The following is a 23,463-nucleotide window of genomic DNA, read 5'->3' on the forward strand; positions in this document are numbered from 1 at the left end:
TGGATGTGCCAGGATAAGCAGATGATTTCATCCAGTATAAAAATATCAAGCAGTGCAGCTTCAAACCTTTTGCTTTTGGCAACTTGGTGGCAAACAGTTGCGTATTTACATGCCCAGAATCCATAAATCTATAAAAACAAGCATGTTCTTATTCTGGGAAAAAAATACCCTCAGCCTGTCCGGTAATGTAAATCGGTAATACCAAATGTATGCAGTATGCCTTCGAAAACGGTTCCCATTCAGCGTGAGCCACGTTTAGTCCAACCACTGGAAAATATTTGAGTCTGTCTGATGTTAGTTGTAGAGGCAGTGATTCTCAGATCTGTGTCCAGCTTCAAGCACCAACCTGTTGTGCATCAAAACACGCTGTGCCCAGAATCAAATCAAACAGACACAAGCACCGCAGGGTCCAGAGGCCATCGTACAATGTGTTGAACACAAAAGGCAAATAAATTATTACAACTCCGTGGATAATTCTGCTTATTAAGTGAAAACAGAAATGAAAACAAATGTGTGGATTTACAGGGTTGTGCTCTCATGGTAATTAGAAGTAAATAGTGCGTTCAGTAAACGGTGGAGAGGCCTTGCTTACAATGAACATTTGCACAAATAAATCAAACCCTGTTCTGACCAACATGTGTAAACCTTTCATGGATCGTTGCTGCACAGGAGCATTTGTTCACATCGGAATGGTTGGTACAATAAAATTTTAAGTATGTCACATCTTATGGAGTCATATTTTTAAACTCTCATTCCCTCCATTTCCTGTTCTTAACCTTGCTCCATTTTAAATAGTGTCTTGTATCATTTTTTCATTTACACTAATCTGCGTCCAATTCGATGATTTTTGATAAATTTATGAAATTATCAATTAACAATTAGACTTAAGGTCCACCTCTCTTATACCTTCACCACTCCAGGATACAAGGGAAACAACAAAAAATAATCTTTAGCTGCGCTGCAGACAGACAGAAATCCATGACCCACGAGAATCCTTCGTAGAGTTTTGAGCTGCTGTTTCAACAACCAGATCCTAACCTTTATCAGGATTGAGCACGGCTAGATACAGCTGTTCAAACATACATTTCTTCCTGGCTAAAACAGACAGGAAACGTCGACCATCTGTACCCACTGTCATCTACGAGGCCACATCATGAATCAGCATCAATAAATACATTTGAAAATGCTTGTCTCATACAGCACCTTTCCTCTAAAACGCACACACACACACACACACACACACACACACACACACACACACACACACACACACACACACACACACACACACACACACAACCTTTTGCATTGTACTTTCATTAAAATGACTCTTCTCAGTAAAATCCAGATAAGGAGATATGCATCCCTCATACCTTTGAGAGCATAGAAAGCACTGACTTTATAGGTCTTTAAAACTACGTTCATGTAAACACAAATTACAGGAATGTTTTATGGTCTCACATGCATCATGAAGAAGGCATTCAACATTTGACCTCTGGACAGTTAAAACCACAGCTGGGATTTATAAAGGAGGACTCAACAACGCCTTGCTTCCCTTGTGGAAATTGTCAGATGGAATAGGTTTACTGCTCAAACATACCAAATTCATCCGCGTGTTATTTTTACTGCTTTCTCTCAACAACAACTTGGTTTAAGGCCAATGCTAACTATAGCTGTATTAGTGGAATATCTGGCTCTGAAATCCAGCCAACCACCTATAAATACACAGATGTGTTCCCTCATATTGCAGGTCCTCCTCACTGAACTCCCACACATGGTGATATTCTCAGCACATTAATTGTTTCTGGGCTATTTTCAGTCTCATTACTATATCTCTTTTGAGAGCACTGCATGGTGTTATACTTTTTAAATTATTATAAAGCCATAAACTGTAGAAATTCAGAAACAACAGCAGCAAAAGTGAAAGTAAATGGGTCTAAATTGTCATGATTATATACGTAGCTTCTTCATTCTCCAAATTCTTAACCCAGGGCTCCTGCCATCTGTCTACCTTTAACCCCTCAATGACCTCTGTTGTAACCTGACTGATGAGTGTGGAGTCTCCTGAAAATTTTTTTAAAAAAATCCAGATCCTTTTAACAAAGCAGCTTTGGGTTTTGAAAACTTAGTGAATCAAATAGAAACAATGTTGCTTCTGTCACCACTGTACTACATTTTATGCAATAATGGAATCAACACTATTACTAACCATTAAAACATTGAGACATTTTTCAGTGATTTCAGATACTCAGAGACTGGGAGGGTAAATATCCATATCGTATCAAATTTATATGTCTGAATTTAGTTGGTGTTTAGAAAAAAAAAAACAACAAGCATCTGAAGACTTCCTGTCTTTAAGAGATCAGCTTCCTTTAACATGTTGATAAATAGCCTTTGTGCATAAACAGGAAGCTTATTATCTGTATTTTTCTGCAATTCATTTAAGAGTTTTCACATCTGTGCAACATGCATTGACAGTTTAAACAACACTACACCATAACCACTTGTTTTTGTTGAAAATTGCTATTTCAGCCTCAGGAAAGAAAACAACTTTCCGATGTATGAGATATGAACAGGGAGGAGCTGTTCAAAATGTGCAGTTTTTATCCTGGAGTTTAGTATTTGGGAGCGTGTTTGAGTCTGTTCCATCCTGGTGACAGCTCAGGCTTCCAGATGCTTCCTGCAGCTGATTTTGTCACTCTGCAGAAAACATGGGGCACTTTTACTTGACTGTTATTGTTGGAGCCATTGTTTTTACACAAAGCCCTGATAAAGCTTGCAAAACACAAATTTGTCAAAATTACCTGATGAGGACAGGTTGTATCCTCTGCCGGATATAAACAGATGTCTGGTGTATATATTTGTCGCACTTCCTTTGTGGCGGATATTGCCTGTTTATACAGGAAGCAGAATTAAATGTTGACGCCACCATATATCAAGCATATACACTAATAATAACAAATGGCTCGAGTAGGTTAAGGAAGTGCCATGAGGATTGCCAAGTGATGAAGTCTTTTGTCTTTTCCTGGTGCTGTGAAGCAAATCCTCCATCGAAGGCAGAGCTTATGACACTCTGATTCAACACGCACACGTTGACACGGATCACCCGTATACAGTACAGTACATGTTTCCTCTGCACTGGAAGTGGGAAACCTGGCAAGACAAACTCTTTCATTGTGGTTGGACTTGGCCACCCATTATGTTGCCTTGCGGTGGCATCGTGTGGCAGTAGTGTGGCCAAAAGACTGTGGAAGCATTTTGCCCAGCATGCTTAGCTGCCAAAATCAACAAATCATTATGTCTGCCCAACCTCTGGATGGGCCTGATATGAATAGCAACAATGGATTTACTATGGCAACAACACAGAGTACATCTAATGAGCAGCCATACCGACGATAATCTTCATCTTCAACGCACATGATGTTTGACTTGTTTTAGTGAAGAAAAGTCTGCTGGCTGTGGCCTCCCAAAGTAAGCCTGGGGAAGAACTGTCTAATGTTCACTCTGGCATGACCATGTAGGGAAATCCTGACCAACATATTACCCTGAGCTAAAATTAACCTGAATAGCTCTTCTTTAGTATCCAGTAAATGCTGTAAAGTACACTAATACTGTACTTGTAGAAAAAGCACTTAGCTAAACCTATTTATATGACTGTGTCTATGACATTTTCCACTTGATTTCTTAATATTTTTTTTTTTTTTTTTTTATGTTCTTTATAAATAGGTGCTTGGCTTGCTGCTGTGTGTAACAGAAGACAGCTGGATCTGATTACCTTCCTGCTATAGACTTTCATTGTATCAGCTCTGTTGGCCTGAGGTAAATCAAACCAAGAGAACGGCATAAAAGGAATTGCACATTTTCTGCAGAACTGTAGAGAGGCAAACAAAGTAGGCAGTGTGGCACCAGCCTGGCTCTGGGTTTCCACATGCCAGACAGTGTTGAGGCTCTGAGACTTTGTCCTACTGCACACTCTCTTATTTGCAGTGACAGGAACACTTGCTTTGCTTTACACTGCAGGCTTTCCTGTTTGTTTGCAGGGAGCATACCTGGGTCAAAAAGTGGGTGTAAATTATTTTTCAATTTTTTTTTAAGTTCCTTTGGAGAGACATCTACTGAGTAATGCAGTAAATAAATGTGTTTTTTTGTCGGTAGTGTGTCATAGTGTTTGTAAGTTAGTGGCAATTTTGCAGATTTTGAGAGTCTTGGAATGTTGCTCTGAACCAAATATCTTGCACTATATTCATTAAGACAAACCAAAACAAAAGAAAAAAAACTTTTAAAGGACTTTTAGTCTGGGAGGTCAGTTATCAGTCATAAAAAAAAGTCTAAATACCGATCTGGATTTTAATCAAAACTGATCAGATGAACAATCTCCAATCAACCACGTGCAAAACTTTTCAGTGTACTATTGCAGAAGTCTATGAAAAACTTTTTTTTTTTAAATGTTGCTTATAAAACAAGTTAATTGATTAATGAATTAATTAACAAGTTATCAATGAGCTAAAAATTTCAGCTCTTCTAGTGATCACTATGACCTTGCTACTACTACAATACTTTGCTTATTTATTTTACAATTAAATCATTTGTGAATACAGGCCACATATTAAGTGCATATTATATAAGTGAAGCTGAAACTATATGAATGAACATGAAATTGCACCAGTACACGAACCTTCAACAGCACAGGTTTATCCTGTTTAAGGTTTTGTCCTCTAATAAAATAAGACATCTAAAAGATGGATCTGTCCACCCAGAGAAGTCAAATGAGATATGAATGAGGTATGATGTTAATAAGCAGACACTGCAGCAGATTAAAACATTACCTCCCTTCAACCAGATTTGCAGGAGTAATGATGATGTAATGATGAAGTACAGTAACCTGGATCCTTTTCTACCTTCATAGACTTATCATCAGTCCATCTACAGGGGCTGAAAAGCTCATACATTATATTGGTCAAATCCCACATGTCATCATGGACTAGTTTTTCCAACATTCAGCCATATGAGACCGGAGATGGCCTCAGTGTATTTAACTTTGACAGACAGATGTTGATCCTGTAGCTGCCCCAGTAGACAGCAGCGGCCATTAGAATAAAGTCAGACGGGGCTTTAAATACTTAGGTGGTGCCAAGCAAATGGTAGGAGGACATGATATAGGGCACATACTCAGCGGAATATAGGCCAGAGGAAAGTGAGCAGGATGCTTTATGAGCTAAATTAAACAGACAACTGTTAGAGGCGGGGCTTTGGCTGCCTATTTTAGCTCCTCCTTGGAGACTGCGATGCATCTACAGCACTACACAATAGCACTCAACCACTCAAAACCACTAATGGAACTTGATCTTGGCATGATTTCAAGGCTCACGTGCAATGCACTGGAATGGGTCTGTTGGAGTAAAAACACATAGGCGTAGGATAAACTGTAAATGACAACTGTAAACATGTCATGAGCTGTGATCATGGAAGCAGTGCAGAACATCTAACAAAGGAATATTTCAAAAACATTTACTAAGAATTAATAAATCTAAGTGAACAGTAAAAGCTGGTCTACAACCGAGAGTACTTCACACAATAAATAATGAATCTCGTATAGTTTAGAGTAGGACATTGAAATGTTGACATTACACCTGTTGCACTTTAAATCTATGGACACCAATGTCTATTCAACATATAGTGTGTATACACAGATAAGATACAGATCATGACATGAAGACGCTCTGTGCTTTTTGTGTTATCGTGCTGCTGCTATGTGGAACACCAGTCCAGGTCTAGACTCTGTTGCCCATATTCCTGTGATTTTCAGGTGTACTTTGTGTCAACAGGGTTATCTGCATACTTTCTGAAATTAAATGTCAAGCTCTCTGAGGCCATTTCAATACCCTTTCCAGAACAAATGAACAGGATTGGTAGTATGTTTTAAATCAATCACAATGTTTTTGATAGGGATATTTTTCCAATGTTGATATTGTATCTCCCCTTGACCCTGAAAGGATAAGTGGGAGATAATGAATGGATGGATATGTGTCTCCATGTAACAAAAATCTTTGTCTGTCTCTTAAGAACTTTTTTTTCTGTGCTTCATCCCACTAAAATGAAGTGTAATTGCTGTGAGGCATTTAGTCTCACATCCATAACACTCCAACGTGTGACACTATTCTACTACAAGTGTTTTGACTTGCACAATAAGAGAAGACGCCACAGAAGTATAACGTGCCAGTTGTACAGCCCTTAATAAAACACACAAACGTGAAGAATTTATACAAAAATGTGGAGGTTTGCTTAATAAATGGCTCATTTCCGTCTCACGCAAAGAAACTCTTATCATCCGAACCCTAATCATTCATCAGACATCACTGCTGGGAACTGTTTTGTGATGTAGAACTGTAGATGTGATGTAGAACTGAAGTAAACGCCTTCGTAGAGTTTACTTGGCTAAAAATAACCAAACAAAGACCATCTGGAGGGCTGGTATGCTGTTACTCGATGCCAATGAAAACATGTTTAATATGATCAACATGAAAGACTTGCATAATTACTTTAAAAAAGAAATGTCAGGATTGAACTATTAGCTTCTGTACTTCATGCTCCCTGAATGACTCCAGTTATGCCCTTGTGTTCTCAGCACTACATGATTTACTGAGTGGCCAGCCTGGTCCAGGTTTTTACTTGACTTCAGATGGTGAAAATTGAGCATGTCTGTTCCAGTTCTGTTGCTGCATGTGCAATATGTAGAACAAACACAACTTTAACAGAGCATTATTAAGTTTTGCTGTTAACGGAGGCCCTTTAAAAGTGTTTAATTTCTAAAGTCAACAAATGGGGTCGACAGCTGGTCAGAGCAGTTACGAACGTGAGAGGAGCTCAGAATAGCTCATGGCCTGCTTCCACCAGCCCTCCATGCATCAGGGCTTGAGCGATTGACCCTGACGTGAGGGTTTTCCATCAGCACCACCAGCGTGCACATCCAGTTGACACTACAGCAGACTAGCACCCTGCTGTGACGCTCTAACTGCAGACCTATGTTTTCATTGTGTTTTAGCCGGGTGAATCCCCCACACACACATACACACAACACAACCACCACCACCCTTGAGGATGCAGTCAGACAACCAGCTGGTTTCCATTAGTCTTCCAAGGAAGGGGAGAGTTGCTCATGTGAGCAGACACATGAGGAAGATAAATGATGCGACTGGCCAAGCAGACTAGAAACCCTCGCAGAGCGGAGCCAGATCCCATCTTAATTATGGTGATTCTTCAGCTCTACTCTCAAGTTTAGGATAAACAAGTACTGTATGATGATAAAGACTCATGGCAGACAGTTATCACGCTAGGCCATAATCTTTGTCTCCTTTCCTTTAATACATATCTAAGGTCATTCAGCCTGTAAACAGTTTGGTAAGGTTGCAATTTGGGCACCACACCTTCAGCATCCTGTGTGGTGGTAACTCTGGAAATCTTACTTCTGCCTATTGCTGCTGAGCAGGTGGAATCTGTGGCCATATATAGTGATAAAATAATAATCTACACAGCTGAAGTGGCAACCATGCAGCACTTCACACCTCAGTCAAGCCAATCCAAATAATCTTACACACGAAAAGATGTAATGTTTATCTGCATGAAGTCACCACAAAAGACACTCAGCATTTACTTTACAAGTCAACGTTTTAGGGCATGTGTTTATTGGGTTTACAAAAAAATTAGCAGAGCAGAACAATATCACTCTCATGTCTGTTTGTTACATAGGAAACAAGACTTTGTGTGGCTCAACATAAAGGCTGGACACAGCTGCTCTGGCTATGGCCAAAGGTAACAAAATCCACCTGCAGACACCTGCCAAGGTCACGAATAATTGATAATTTATGTTTGTTTAATCTGGACAAAACCTGAAATGTGAAAACAAGACACCTGGCACATAACCACCTGTACAACCGTAACTTGTTGGTTTCTACGCAAATCAGATATAATGTTCTAATTATTGAAATACGGAAATGCTGTACAGCACATCTTTTAAAAGTCTGGAGCCAGGCACATTATATTATATAACATTATATTATATTAAATTATATTATATTATATTTTTCAAATTCCTTTGATGTAACCCTAAAGCAATAGTGCAAATTCATTAAGCAGCATTAGAGCCTGAAACTAATCTATGCTGTTCCCAGTACTGCTCGGTTCTGTTGACGTCTGACTTAATTGGTGGCACTCAAGGTACAAGTGTGTTAATCCCACAGCTCAAGAGATGCCACCGATGTATTGCAGCTACAAGCTATGACTGAATGATCATTCACTGACTTCAGAGTTACTATGGGCAGGAGCTCCCCAGGTTTACTGGAGAGCCTCGATACACACATGCCCCGACGTCACTGAAAAACCCTTGATAACTGTGATGTGTGTGTCATGATGAATAAAGCTGCTTGTTGCTTCAGCTGCTCTGTGTGATACACACTCATTATGCTCTGAATGGTTGATGGAGGAAAGCGCGGTAATGACAGCCCCCCTCAGTCGGCAGCTCAGCCTCCCACAGTGAAAGCGCCTGGAGTGCACCATTAAGAATGCCAGTGAAATTTACAGGCCTGCACTGGGCCTCTGTATCAGAGTAGGTGAAACATAGATGGTGCCCCCAGGACGAGGACCCTCTCTGTGACTACATGACAGAGCAATCACAAAAGCAGGACTATACCATGACAAAGGAGACTCTGTTTCCTGTTTCTGTCAGTTTCTGCAGATGCACACTTAAGCTGCCTAGTTTTACGAACCATCAAGTGCCTGACTGTTACCTTTAACCTAACCCAGCATGGTGACACAAATAGCTTCCCAGCAGACGCCTGTTGAGTTGCAGGCTTCAGCTACAGCAGCCAATAAAGACGCCCCAAGCCAATCCTATGGGTCACTACTAGGACTAATCTGAACATATGTAAATGGACTGGTGTTGGCCAAAATAAAGCCTGTCCTTATTTACTTTTAGTTTACTGTTCTCATATGGACGTACTGTGTACACTGCTGCACAGCAACTCACCTTTATGACTGTCACCCTTGATGGGAGTGCAACATCTGTAATGGTCTCATTTCACAGGGTGGAAATCTGAAAGCTACTTTTAACACAGCCAGTATGAAAAAGCGCCTTAAAAGAAAATTGGACTTGTTTACCCTAACTTGACCGTGCACTGGAAAACTGTTATTTAGGTAAATCTAAGAACTGGATTGGACTCAGAAGATACTCAAGATTAAAGACCTTGGATTGCAACTGGGGCCAAAAATACTTGATCGGGACATTCTTCGCAGCCAGTGCCCTTACAGCACCATGAAATATGCACTGGCCCTTCCTTTATCTTGACATTTTAATTTTTCTCCTATTATGAGCTCTCCAAACATTTTAGCTGAAAACATATGCACTCTGATGCTCCAACCAAAAGCCACATAAATAATTAAAGAAAAAAAACAGACCACATAAGCAAACAACTCATATCACAAATCAACACTGCAGGACAAGAGCGCTCAGGGTCATGGGAAAGCATCATAGAGATCAGCTGAGGGCCCGAGCAGGACATGGTCAACCCAGCACAAACACCACAAGCAGCAAGACCTGATAGTCCGAAACATTACCTTTACGTAGGCAGAGTAGCGCTGGCACTCCTCCCTGTTGATGTCCAGGCTGAGCTTCTGGCTCATGTGGCTGATCTGAGATCCGCTCTGAATGAAGTAAACCCGGGTAGGCTGGCTCTTCTGACGTTTATCTACATCAGCTGTCAAGTTATACAGCAACTCTGAGAAGAGACAAAATATATAATATCAACTGGCAGCAATGGTTCTTTGATTAAAGATAATTTTGAGAAACACTGAAAGTATGCAGGGTTTGGTTTTATGGTAACTACCATCAAAACATGGGAATAAAAAACTGATTCCTTCTTGCAGTTAAATTAATGTGAGTCAGAGGGAAGATGGGAACATGTTTGACATTTCTTGGTCAAATCATCTGATATTACTTTAACTTAACAGAAGCTCTTTTGTTGTATGTTGTCTAATGAAAATAGGACTAATTTCTCTAGAGTTTATGTAAAGGTCTGCTACTGTGATGAACACGGATTAAACACGGGCTCTGAACAATGCTGGGTTTCAATGTCATTTAGACCTTAAATTTATCGCAGGTTTTTTAATCCACAAGCCACAAAAAACATGAAAATGAGAAATTATGAACATCTGTCTGTCTGAGAAAAACCATGTATGGGCCTATGGTCATTTAAAATCCATTCCTCTGAATGAATCAGCCTCAGTCTGTAGTAACTGATCCAGGATGGTGTCATACTGGTGAAACAGTGGGAGGGGCAGTAAACACACCCCAGTCGGACCAAAGCCCACAGTTTCCTCTGTCCAACAGAGGGAACGCCATGTGCTTACTCTAGAGGAGGCAAAAGAGGGTTTCATTATGAGAGTCACCAAACACAGTGCTGCACTTTCCATAGTGTTCGCCAGACAGTTGAACAGAGAAGCATTATTCCTGCCAGCCAGGATGTAGTCATTACAGAACGACGGGCTCCTGCTTCCCCAGGGGGTTGTGCGAATGACAACACCCTAACACTGGAACAGCACTGCTCCTCAGCATTCAACAGGCACCGCACCCAGGAGCCAGTGAGCAAAGGCTGAAAGGTAAATCAGCCAAACGCACTCAGCCACAGGCCAAAGGCTAACTACAGTGGTATCTACAAGCGCAGAGCCGCTCAGCATGATCATGTTTGCAATTTTACCACAATTAAATGAACCCTAAGAATTCAAGGAGGATGAATTTCACTTCCTGGTGACAAGGTATAGCAATGACTAAGATTCTAATAGTGAATTTCACAATCTACAGTGATGACTTGCCATAAGAAACTGACTGCGCCCAGCCAAGAAATACAGCACGTAACTCACCGTGAAACCGCATCTTGCTTTCTGTTTTAAATACGCTGGTATGTGTATGTTTTATTTTAGAGAGAGCCAGGCTAACATGAGAGTGGTATCAATTGCATCTAATTCTCAGCAGGAAAACAGATAAGCATATTCATTTACAGTCACTAACAGGGCTACTGACACAGAGACTAGGGTTTGATTCAAGCATTCTCTATCTAGATGAAACAACCATTTGCTTGTGTTTTTAATCTCTCCTCTACTTTAGTAGTTTACTCAGTCTTTGGTATTGTAGTAATGTGTTACAGGCCAGTTTAAACCGGGAGAGAGGGGTGAGAGCTGTGGAGTCTATGGAAATCTTATTAGTTACAGGTAGTCTAATGGACCTGAAAGACAGACTTTGTCAGAATTTGTCCTCACCTATCTGTCCAGGCACCTGTCGCCCCCGGAAGCGCATGCAGACAGTGATGTTAAAACAGCTTTCGTGGCATTGTGGAACAGAGATGTTGATGGAGACAGGCAGGAAGATTGAGACATCCACCGTAATAACAGGCCGGGACCTACAACCACATCATCCGTCAGGAAAACACAGTGTGGGGAAAAGCCAAACATTAAAATGACTCAGCAGGAGAAAAAAAAAAAAATACTGTGACATAGACTGATCCCATAACTCACCTCAGCAGCACCACACTATCTGCCATGAAGGCTCCAATAGTGACATCTGCAGCAAAAACATAATTCAATTGATTTGCAAAGCATTAAAGAAGATATAATATTAATATAACATCTGCTGACCACACTCTTTACACCTGCAAATGCAAAACAATGCACAAGCGTCTTTAGCTGTCATGCTGGCTGAGTGTGAATATCAGCTGTGGAATGAAGTAAACAAGATGCCTCTGTCACGAGTCTGAAACGCTGCTACTAAAACAGAAGATCCTACAAATATGAAGGTGAAAATCTGAGTATTTAATAATCTCATCCTTTTCTATTTGTTTTTTATATATATTATTTTATTTTCCATACCTGTGTACCCATTTCCATCCATGTCCACACTGCCAGAGATCGACTGGCCAAACATCTGCAGACCAGGGTTTACACTGCGCCCAGATAGTTTCTGTAACAGATGATACCAGCCTTCAAATAACACATGTTAGCCAACATGAAACGAGACCAATGGCTAGTTTTGTTTTTACTCTGCCTTGGTTTTTCATAAATTAAGGAATACATTCGATTTAAACTGAAGGAAGTCCTGTACTATTTGAATCACTTTGTCACTGTGACATTCACATAGGTCATCTAGTTAGATTTAACCCAATTACCCTTTTGCTTCCTTGCACTAGATGAGAAATTGCCTGTCTCTTATGGAGTTTAGTTTAACAGAGGGAAAATGACAAGTTGAAGATTTGCAGGGAAATAAGTAATACAACAATTTATTTGAACTACTTGCTGGATAAGACTCAGAATTCAATGTATCTGGCCACCATTCATAAAGAAATAGTTGTAATACATCATACCCTGTAAAGCTAAGTCTGACCATTTTATACTGTGTACACTACTGTAACACATCATTTTGTCACATCAAATAATATGCAGACTTCACTAATAAAAACAGTAAGTCCATGATGAACTGCCTGTGCCTCATACATTCCTAGGCCTTGTTTTCCCGTACCTGCCTCATCATGCATTACTCAGCTAGTTCTGTATTACTATCCCTGTGAACCACATGGTTTAAATCAACATTTAGCATGTGTTAGTTATTCTATGGAGAAACTACTCCATTTATATATACTGGAAACGAGAGTGATAACATAACACTTCACTTATCAGTTCAAAAGACAAATTTAGATGTGAGTGGGCTGCTGTCTGATCATAGGAAGAGATCTTACCATGGAGTATTTTCTGATAATTCCTGCGTCATCCCCATGGTAGATATAAACAGCTCCTCCGTAGTCGTCCTCTTTAGGGGCTCCTATGGCTACATCTGAAGAGGCAAAAAAGTGTTGGGACAAAAATAAATAAGCAGGTAAATGAGTGTGTGTTTGTTTGTGAGTGTGTCAAAAAAGCTTTCATTAACCCTCTGGCCAGTGCCTGGGAAACAGGCTGCTACACTAACACTCTTTATAGACAATTAAGTGTTGTTAGTGGTCATAAAAACCTGTGCGACCTCCGAGAGAGTGGAAACAAGACTGTAAAGTTCTGGCAGGGGCCCTGAAATGTCTCCCTATTCCATATCCACACAGAGTCCATATATAAACTTTCTTTTTATAAACCAACACACCTCCATGCCTTGTGGTGCAGCATATCAACGCAGGAATGGCAAAACAATAAGACTTTTTTAGTAAATATCAAACAATAATTAACTCATTATATCAAAGCAGAACTATACAAGTCTTCTGTTCTTAGTGAAACCAAATGTGTATTTAGATTTTTACAGTAGTCCTTTCAAAATAAATGGTTAAATTGTAATTAATAGCGTCAGTCAGCGAGCAACTCTTACTATTTGGACACTCTGAGAGTGACGAATTATAAGATGAGTTATGCTTCCCAGCTGCCATCTTTCTCTGCAGACACACTGTGCCAGGCGGCAGGCCTCAGGGCGTATTTCACACAGAGATGAAACCGGGCTGCAGCTTCCAGCCCCGAGCACAAGACAGATGCCAAATCGAGAGCCAAAACAAGCGAGTTCCAGCCAGCCAGACAGATATTTTAGTTTGCATCAGGTTGATTCGGTGCACACAAGTGTGAAAGGCCACAATATTTTCTAAAGATCCACCTCAGCTCAGGATAATCAAAACAAAATGTCTGTGAAATGACACTTGTGGGCTGGTGTGAAGAATATAACCTGTGTGACTTTACATTTGAGGAAATGGTTTTGTTGCATAACTACAGGACATTGTCACATTAATGGCACTGGATGCTGTTACAAACTGGTTCCCTGGATTATATTCCACATCAGGGTCATTACAACAAGAAAAAGTTCACTTGCCCAGAGCAAGTTGAGAACAGTACCAGTCGCTGTGCATGTAATGTAGAGAGGCCTGTGTTGAAATCTCTCCTTTTTGGGGCATTCAAGGACACTCTTTTAAAATGAATATGATCTTTGTTTGCTTTGTGATGCAGAAACTAATTTGTAAAGAGACTTTTCAAAACATTCTGCTCTTACTGTGTAAAACACAACAATAACTAAACTTCACCAATAATTCAAATATTAACAAAATAGCCACTGTTATGGATTACCTGTTTAAACAAGTGTGTGGCATGGTTTAAAAATGAACACGGCTGATGTGACTGACTTATGGACTAAAACATGTAAACAAGCAGGAAAGTGGATGAAAAGTGGGGACAGTTTGCTCAGCATATAAACACATGTTATTAAAGTTAGTAAGAAGTTTCTTATTACTTTGCACTGACCTTGATAACCGTCATCGTCTATGTCGCCAATTGCCGTAATGCATTCACCAAAGTGTGCATTAAAAGCATTGTCACCAGTCAAAACAGCAGCCTCCTCCATCACCCCCTGAAAGCAGAAGCAGGCAGTTTATGAACAAAGTATCCTACAGTAGAGTTTCAGAGAAATGACTGCAGCTTTTCCTCAGATAAAATGGCTGCAGTTAGTTGGCTTCTGTCCAAACAATTTAACAACCAGACAGAGAGACAGCTACGTCGCAATAACTCATGAATATAAAAATGTGCAAACAGTAGTTCTAGTCTTGGTAGGTTAAATAATCTCACTGCTGAATCACACAATGCACCACTGTTTTATTGTAGTAACACGATCCCAAACATGGTCGGAAATAAATCAGACACGAGCGATGTTTTAAATCGCCTGCAGACAACACTAACAGTATAGAAATGTGCATCTGTGTAGGTCAAAGGGAGAGAGAGGACAGACCGTAGTAAAATAAATCAGCGAGTTTTGGTTTCATGTTCCCACTGACCCACGAATCCCACTCACATTGCCCTGGCTGAGGTACACAGACACCTGGCCCTCATCCCGGAGCTGGCTGTGCATGGGTGCCCCCACCAGCAGGTCCGACAGGCCGTCCTGGTTCAGATCAACTGCACACAATGAGGAGCCAAAGTAAGAGCCCATCTGGAACCAAGCCGAGCCACAGAGCAATGGGTCAGATCACAGACACTTCTTTCTCAGTTCATTTGATTCACATGTGCTCTGACTGGATTTATTTCCCCTTTAATACCTATACCACTATTAAAGGAATAATTACACAATTTATATCTTGAAGCTACCATTGCTACCTTTCATTTACTCTGCTGAAAGCAGCTAATCTACCTCCCTGGCTTTGGTTTCTGCCAAGTCAGAATTTCCTTCTTTAAATTGCTGTTGCTGTATAAATGCATAAACAGACATAAACAGAGCAGTTCTGACAACAAAGCACTTAGATAGCAGGTCTACAGTGCATCGCAAAAATCAACTACAACATCACTATGAAAATACTGTTGTATTATTCAAGAGCTGTAATAAACAGTCATATAAAAACAGCCTCAATAGACCATATCTGAGCTCATACCATTTTCCCTGAGGCTTGAAAACTCTTCACCAAAGACACACCATCAATTTTGAAAATGTAAACCTGCGTAGGAGAAGAGCAAAATCGCTGTAGCGAGCAAAACAAGAGGAGTTCAATTCAACAGCTGGAAATAAGAACAAAAGGTGAATTCCCTACTTTTCCACTGCCCCCATGTTGAGGAGCCCCTGCTGCTATGTCTATTACATCAGGAGAGGAGAAGTGTCCGGCGGTCACAGCATAGCCTGGAGACACAGACAACAGTCACTTATATAGCTGCCTTGTGATGACATTTTTGACGTCCAACACAATTACCCAGCCTCTCACCAAGGTAGCTGTATCTGTGTGAGTCGACCTCGTCTTTGTTGGGGCTGTAGAAGGAGTCAGAAGTCAGGTTGTACACTTTGATTGTCCCAGTCCAGTAGTATGACCCCGGTGCCCCCATCACCACAAGCTCCTGAAAATCAAAAGCCCACACATTCATTCAGCTGTGACACTGATTCACCTTCTATCTTCACTGCAAAAGCCTGCTGGAGTTGGAAAAGAAAGAACGACGATGCTGGGTGATCGCCTGGTTAACCACAGACTGCTCTGTGCTATCTACTCCTAACCACATCTTCAGATGGCGTGCCGGCTGGAGCCGTCTCCTTTGATGTGATGAGGCCAAGCTATAGTGACAGCTGTAAAAAGAGTTGTTCACAGCTTTTTGTTGTGATGGCTGTTAAAGGCACCGGAGCACAGCAATTAAAGACGCTCTCTTTTAACTACACACATCTAAGAAAAGGTGTTATCCTGGCTTATCACCCAAATCAGTTTAACATTTGAGCATCTTTACTTTAAAATTCTTCACATTCTTTCAATGGGGGAATCGAGACTGTGAAATAAAGTGGGGTTGATGATTTCACTGGTTTTTAAACAGTAGTTTCATTGTGAAATCAAATGTTATCACGATCTTTTCATTTAAAAATCCAAAAGTCTTCCCTTCAGTTTTTACAGCTTTCACATGATGTTAATTAAAAAAATATTATATACATTAAAATTACATGAAGTTCGCAGTGCTAAGTACAAGCCCTTTGCCGCTCATACATCATGCCTTTTCACTTTGGTTATGTAATGAAACACAAGACGTCATGCACTGCCGCAGGCCTGACCATTCAAACTTACCCTGAACAAGATTTCCAGGCACAAAACAGAAAATCCTCACAACAGACAATCAGGAAATGACAGAGCTTTATAAAGTATGTGAAATAAATAATAATTTATAATTAATAGATTAGTTGGCTCTAGCAGGGTTGCCTGTTAGCAGGACCAGGATAATCTAGAGAGCTACTGTAAAACAATGTTGTTGACCACATTCACCCATAGGGCATTTCTGTGCTCTGGGAACACATTTTCATCCTCCTTCAGACTGTGTGTCTCAAAATGAGCATGACCGTAGTTTGACACTTGAAAAAGACCTTGGTAGAACAACATCACAGGCAACATAGGAAAAAAAAATATTTATGTATAGCCATAAAATATCTGAACTGTCAAATGCACATTTTTGTCCTGTCAAACTCTAATTTAACAAAAAATCTGACAGTCCTCTCACTGCACCAGCTTCACCTGCTTCTAGACAAACATGACCACAAGTTTTCTTAAGATGCAAAAAAAGATACTGTGCAACCAAGAACGATGTCATGTAAAAACAGAAGTGCATCATGCCATAGAGCAAAGGAAACTCCTATTTCCTTAAGCACCTTATCTTGTGGAAGCACACACAGGTCAAGCGAGGCCGCTTCTGCATCTGCCTATGGAAATGTAAGCTCAGTTATGAGCAGTTAACCAGCAGGGCTGGATGATTTGATACAAATATTCATTGTTATTTGACTCTCAGATTTCCAATTTTTAAAGTCAACAAAGAGCGTGGAACAAACTTTCAACTGAGAAACTAGTTCCTGTGATGGGTGAGACAGCAAGATAAGAACGACTAATGCCTTTCATTTGAAAATTCAAAGATTAGAAATTGTTATTACGCTTGAAGATGTAATTCAGTTTACCAACCTGTGAACAAGCGTCCAGGTGGTGACATCGCACAACAGAGAGTTTTACATGCATTAAAAAAAAAAAAGAACAAACCCACAAAGACTGTTACTGACCTCTGTAAAAACTCCCGCTATCCCAGCTTGGCACGACCCGTGCTCTTCCCCATACTTCTGCTTATAGTCTGTAAGAAAAAACAAACCACAAATTATTTCACAGTGTGTTTGAGCCAGCATTTACTGGAGTTTTTCCTGCATTCCATATGGAGCTAGTCAAAATCCCAGTCCCATCCAAAAGATTTCTGGGGGCAGAAAGCAGACTTAGAAAACGGGTGCAACACCAAATTCAACAAGAAGATCTCTTACTTTGGAGGGGGGGACACTGTGCTCTCAGGTTACAAAAATATTGAGCTTGGATCTGCACAGCATGCACTCTAAACAGGGTCCCATGCAAAATGTGTCTGGCTGCTCCGCCACTGCTGGCAACACGAGTTACGGAAGGAAGTGAATTCCTGACCTGAGAGCACAATTAAGGTGTAAAACAGTTTTTGATAAATAACTCAAAGTCACATATCTAAGCAGAAGCATTAAACATTTGCATCAATCTGCTTAAAATGTTACCCAGTGCATTATTTTTCAAATGGAACTTGATTTTTAGTGTTGTAGAGCGTGTGCAAAAGAAGACAAGTGGCAATAAAAAACTTAGATTTACCACAATCATAATAAAAAATGGATTTCTCTACTTTGCAAGTAAATGCTCATCTCAGAAGCATAAGAAATATAAAATCTCCATTTCCCTTAAAAAAATGTCCATATATTTGGCTTAACTGTCCTTCAATAGTAGGAAGTGATTTTTGCAAAAGTACTTGTGTTGGACTAAGGAAGAGAGATCACACTTCAAGGCTTTCCTGCTACTTTTCCTCAGTGCCAGAACACCAATCACAAGCCAGAAGAAGACATGAGGCGTCACACTGACTGTGCTGACTACAGAGATCACATGCGTTGATAAGATGGAACCACAAAGGAGGATAAATATGTGGTTCCCAGCCTGGGGGTCTAGACTCTTCAAGGGGTCTTAAGATAAATCTGCAGGATCACAGGGATAGGAAATACACAAGATACACAAAAAATACACAAGACTGATCTAAATCCATCATTAGCATTCACATCATAAATCTTCAACATCCTAGGTCACAGTGGTTCATTAAACTGCATGTGAGATGCTCAAAAAGCTTCAGAAACCCTCTTTCCCCCCAGATCTTTCCAGGGTGGACACATCCAATAATTTCTGTAACTTTTTGAAATCCAACGTTCACATCCACTTTGCTCTGTGAACAATCAGCCATATGCAGGTGAGAAGGTAAGTTAACTGTTAGCAGTGAACTGTCTGTACCTCCTCACACAAATATGTTACTTTTCAGATAAACAACCAATTACAACACACGGACTGCCATCCAAGTGGACCCGTGGAACATACTACACCAAATTTCAGGGGAAACCACCCAGTAGTTGTTGTCTTTTCTAGTGTCAGTGTTTCTGGTCTGTAACATATGAGTGAAACCAGTTGTGCTTGGTCCACCATGGTGCTACCGTACCTTTGTAACATGGGATGAGGGGTTTAGTCCTGCCCTGAAGCGTTGGAGGAATGATGGAGCAGTATCCATGTGGAAGGATATGCTCTGAGTCATAGTAGACGTTTTTCCAGCGGTGAGCACACGCCTGCGACAGAAGAGCAGGAGGAGAAAACAAATTCAGACACATGAGCGTTCTGTAAACAAAAGCACTTCAGACCCCCAGACTCTTTAAGCCCCTTCCCTCGCTGTGCTGGAGTCAGTGCGTCTCTGTGGCTGTCAAATGATCGTCACCGAGAGGGGGAATTAAAGCTCATCCACAGCCCTGACCATAACCATGGTCTGTGGTGTGAATATCTCAGCCGTTGCTTAAACTCGACGTTTCCCAAGCAGCATCAATGTGTGGCAAAGAAAAAAAAAAACTTCACATTGATATTTGTGTTTTAAAACTTTTAATTTCGGAACAGCTCCAAAAGCTGAAGGGTTTCAACAGAACAGAAAGATAACAGACTCTGACTTTACTGAGTTGGTGCTTACACAAGGAGCCCGTTTCTTCAACTGACAGTGAGTAATTCTCAAAACAACATTTTGCCACTGTGTTTTTCAAAATAAAACATTCCACAGATAAGCAGCGAGCTAACAAGCTAGACTACATTTCAACCTCTGCACAAATCAGGCCACATAAACATATAAATGGGGTAATCACTTAGTCCTCTAGGGGATGGTGGTGGGGCTCCCCTGGCTCTGGGGACAGCTCTGGACGCCTCTGTGCAGACAAAAGATCACTGAATTTCCCCTCACACAGTTTAATTCCCCCAGCCCTCCCACAGACACACACACACACACACACACACAGCCAATCTAAATAAATATAAGAACTCGTCAGATTGTGGGCGCACACGGGGCGTCAGATGACTGTCTGGAAGTATGATGGTGTGTTGAGAAACACTTGTGTTTCAAAGGACAGCTTGGCCAAAAGTAGTAGAAAGACTGGTGTGAAATCTCAGCCATTTCTTTAAAAAAAAACACAAAAAGATCAATCAGCTGAGAGAAACAAAGCAAAAGGGGCTCTAGCAGCGGCTGACAGGTCTGATGAAGCAGCAAAGGAAGCCCTTATAGTCATGTTAAAAAACTCACTGGTCACAAACAAGGCCTTTACTGAAAGCACAGATGAAATCACCGCTGTCCACATCTGCCAAGCAGCCGTTTCCCTCCTGTTGCACAGCAACGTGAGTCCATTTGAATGAGATAGAAAAAACAAATCAGCGCTTTGGAGAAGCACGGCTGCATGAGGCTCTGAAAAGTCACCACCTTTCCTTTCTCACAACCTTATCTGCCTGTTCTTCTACTCGTTAGACGGTAAAATTAAAAAAAAAAAAACAACTGACACCTCTGAGAAGACTTCAGATTCTGACGGACTGACTGACAAGTAAAGCCAAGGATAATGGTTTGAAAATCATGCCAATGCATTCCACCGAGGTTTAAAAAAAAAAATGGACCAAAGACAAACATATTGAAAGGAATAGAGGTTGAACAAACAGTTATTTGGACGTCTTCATAAAAAAGAATTCTTGTGATTTTTCTGACTCCCAAAGGAGGAGATCAATCAGCAACAGGCATTAAAGCACATTCACACCTGTCATGAGTGTTTCAAGAGTTGCCCAGTCCACCAGTCGCCTACAAATTGTTGGAAGTTCCCTCACTACCCACGGCAGAAGACGAGGGTTAACGTTTAATGAAAAGTTGCCCTCAGATGGGGTCACTGCAGTGGGTCCGAACCCTAAACACACTGTGCCAGTTGCCCTGTGATCTCTGTGCAAACACCTCAGGGATTCGCACCACTACCTACTCCTCTTTTTTTTTTTTTTTTTTTTGATAAACAACAATCTACTTTTGACAAATCCTGTTCTACTGACTCTTGCAGCTCCAGACACAATGTTTCATAGTATCACATGTTTCATACTATTATGTAACCACACTGCAGCTTCCAAATCTGTCTGACTTCAAAACATTCAAATTCACGACCCAGAGAAAGGGAAGGAAAGGCCTTTCTTGCTGAAGGGGGGATGTAATGTTGAGACCAGCTGTGGTTTAACAGTGCGGTTCCTGGGAAGACGTTTGTAACGATGATGTTGGTATAATCAGGCCTGTTTTTACGAGCATACGCGGTTCGCATTAAACAATTTGCTCAAGTGCGGCGCTGCATCCCTGAACCCACCAGTATTTTGCCGTCGGCCCTGTCCTGGCGGGCCAGGCTGACCCCCATCCACTCGTCGTCTCTGTCTCCCTGGCACGTCTTCCCACACGACTCTCTCGGCCTGTTTCCTACAAGACAATGAGAGCAGTTTGCAGACGTTGAGTCATCAGGATTGAGGACAACTTGGCACGAGTAACTTGTTACTTGTCAGCTTTTTGACTTCTAGGCACTTACAGCAGTTACTCTTCAGCCAAACTAACAGTACTGCTGTCTCAGCCCAGCTGATTTGATAGTCAGGGGTAACAATCAGTGATTTCAGTCCTGTGAGTGTGTTTATGTGTCTTCTCACTAAGTTAGCAGGTTCAGATGTAATATCAATAGGAACAGGAAACAGGAAGTCAGACCTAAATTAGAAATATCAGCATATATAGGTTTGCGTTAGTGTTTTTTTTATAGATGCAAACATATTAATATTAGTGACTTTGAATCCTGGATCAGCTTATGATGATTATAAATCACAAGTTTGATAAATCCAGTAACATGATTCAGGGTTTTCACTCCTTCTCCACTGATTGAGGAAAATGCCATGTAGCTGTAAGTATTTCTCTCTGTCAGTGTCTATCAGGCTTCATCTCCTCATGACCACCTTGTATGTGCGGTGACATATCGAGCCTTGTGTGCGCCCGTGCTTCCCTGACCACAAGAAAAGAGCCTGGAGGGGTGGCGGTGGGGGAGGTACATCAAGCTCAACTACTTGGCTCACGTGCTTGGAAAATATTAGCAGAAGCATAAATCATATTTATAAAAATATTTACGGACCTCTAGTGCACAGAACCCTCTTGTCTTTTGCGTGTCTCCATATAGGAGTTTCACAACTACAAGAACAACTGTGGCACTGTTAAGAGTAGTATAAGGCTGCAGTATTCTGATAAAACAAAACAGATGCTTGGGGGAGTTCATTCAGGGAGTGAACAAGAAAAGTAGCAGGAAAACCCAGTATGTGTGTGTGTGTGTGTGTGGACTTTGGCACCAGATTATTGAACCTTTTCTATACGATGAGTGATAGATGAGTGCGTGTGTAGCTGCAGTTAGTGTACTGTAGATGTGACTATAATGCTGTGGTAGTGATGCTGCTGCCTGCGGTGACTGACCTCTGCCCAGGTCCATCTCTGTGCAGCGGCGCTCTGGGTTGCTGTGAACTCGACACTTATACACAGCTCCAGGAGAGCGCACAGAGCTACTGTAGGTAGAGTTGGCCCTCGGAGCCCCTACTATTACCCTGCAGACATGAGGAGAGGGGAGAGGATGGGACACACACACACACATACCAAACACCTTACACTAGTTCCAACACTTAAAAAATAAAAAATAAAAAATCTGCTGCCAGGAGAAAAAGCTACAGTACAAAGAGAAACGAATATCACCCATTATTGCTCCATGTCTATTGGGCGTGGATGCAGCTTGAACTTCAGTGACACTTAAATATTTGTTTTAAAAGTACAAATTCGTTGCATCATTGAAAGAAAAAAAAAAATCACATAATTTCCAGGAACATGGGACTCACCACCGTGTGTTGTCATGATAATGCTCCAGCACGGAGTAGCCAAAAAAACTAGAATTGTGTCCGCGGAAAACCAGTGGATGTTCTAAGTCTATATTGTAAGAATGAGCCACAGAAATGGAGAGATAGACATAAAAAACTATTTGTAGTCCCGTTTTTCGTCTCCGAAGAGGAGCCATCCCTTTGTGCATCGTGCGTAATAACGCGGTTAAAGTGTCCAAAAAGAAGGGAAAAAAAAGAAACAGTAAGGAGGAACTGTCAGCTCTTCAGTGGTCTGAGTGTTATACAATTATCTTTCAGAGGTTGTTTCCTCGTGTGGCACAGCGTGCGGGCTGTGATGGCATCAGGAAAGGTTTGAGGAGGAAAGTTAACGGTCCGGTAAATAACGGTGCGTCAGCTCCTCTCCATTCTGTGTCGGTCTGACAAAGTTGGTGCTCGCAGGCTCCCTGTCGTGGAGATAAATGCGAGCAGTTTTGTCAAGTGAGCGACGCGCAGCCAGGACTATGACAGGAAATACGACACGTTTTACTCAAAATAAAAGCATCGCTGTAATGTTGAAGTGTTTCTTAAAGGTTGCTGTGGTGGTTTTATTGTGAAAGGTTTACGAGGAAGCTGTGTTTTTCATTCTGCTCCACCAACAACCGTAACGCGGTTATGAAGGGACGCGAAAGGTTTTGAGGCGCAAAGCGTCACATTT

The 23,463-nt window shown here is 41.1% G+C and overlaps 1 protein-coding gene across 1 annotated transcript in view; it reads right to left on the reverse strand.

Annotated features, from left to right (window-relative positions):
- The window catches only part of itga9 (integrin, alpha 9), a 43,359-nt gene extending 20,129 nt beyond the window's left edge, over positions 1 to 23,230 (reverse strand). Inside the window, exons 1-15 of the mRNA XM_026310160.2 lie at positions 22,770 to 23,230; positions 22,357 to 22,484; positions 21,227 to 21,333; positions 19,033 to 19,156; positions 17,555 to 17,622; positions 15,744 to 15,873; positions 15,576 to 15,661; positions 15,420 to 15,482; positions 14,846 to 14,983; positions 14,302 to 14,407; positions 12,777 to 12,871; positions 11,914 to 12,004; positions 11,563 to 11,608; positions 11,308 to 11,447; positions 9,610 to 9,770 (exon numbers count right to left, since the gene is read on the reverse strand). Of these exons, the coding sequence (XP_026165945.1) occupies positions 9,610 to 9,770; positions 11,308 to 11,447; positions 11,563 to 11,608; positions 11,914 to 12,004; positions 12,777 to 12,871; positions 14,302 to 14,407; positions 14,846 to 14,983; positions 15,420 to 15,482; positions 15,576 to 15,661; positions 15,744 to 15,873; positions 17,555 to 17,622; positions 19,033 to 19,156; positions 21,227 to 21,333; positions 22,357 to 22,484; positions 22,770 to 22,957 (1,671 nt within the window). The 5' untranslated portion in view covers positions 22,958 to 23,230. The remainder of the gene's footprint in view (positions 1 to 9,609; positions 9,771 to 11,307; positions 11,448 to 11,562; positions 11,609 to 11,913; positions 12,005 to 12,776; positions 12,872 to 14,301; positions 14,408 to 14,845; positions 14,984 to 15,419; positions 15,483 to 15,575; positions 15,662 to 15,743; positions 15,874 to 17,554; positions 17,623 to 19,032; positions 19,157 to 21,226; positions 21,334 to 22,356; positions 22,485 to 22,769) is intronic.
- Between the last annotated feature and the right edge of the window lie 233 nt (positions 23,231 to 23,463).

This window comes from Mastacembelus armatus, chromosome 15, assembly GCF_900324485.2.
Source record: "Mastacembelus armatus chromosome 15, fMasArm1.2, whole genome shotgun sequence".
In the NCBI taxonomy this organism is placed as follows: domain Eukaryota; kingdom Metazoa; phylum Chordata; class Actinopteri; order Synbranchiformes; family Mastacembelidae; genus Mastacembelus; species Mastacembelus armatus.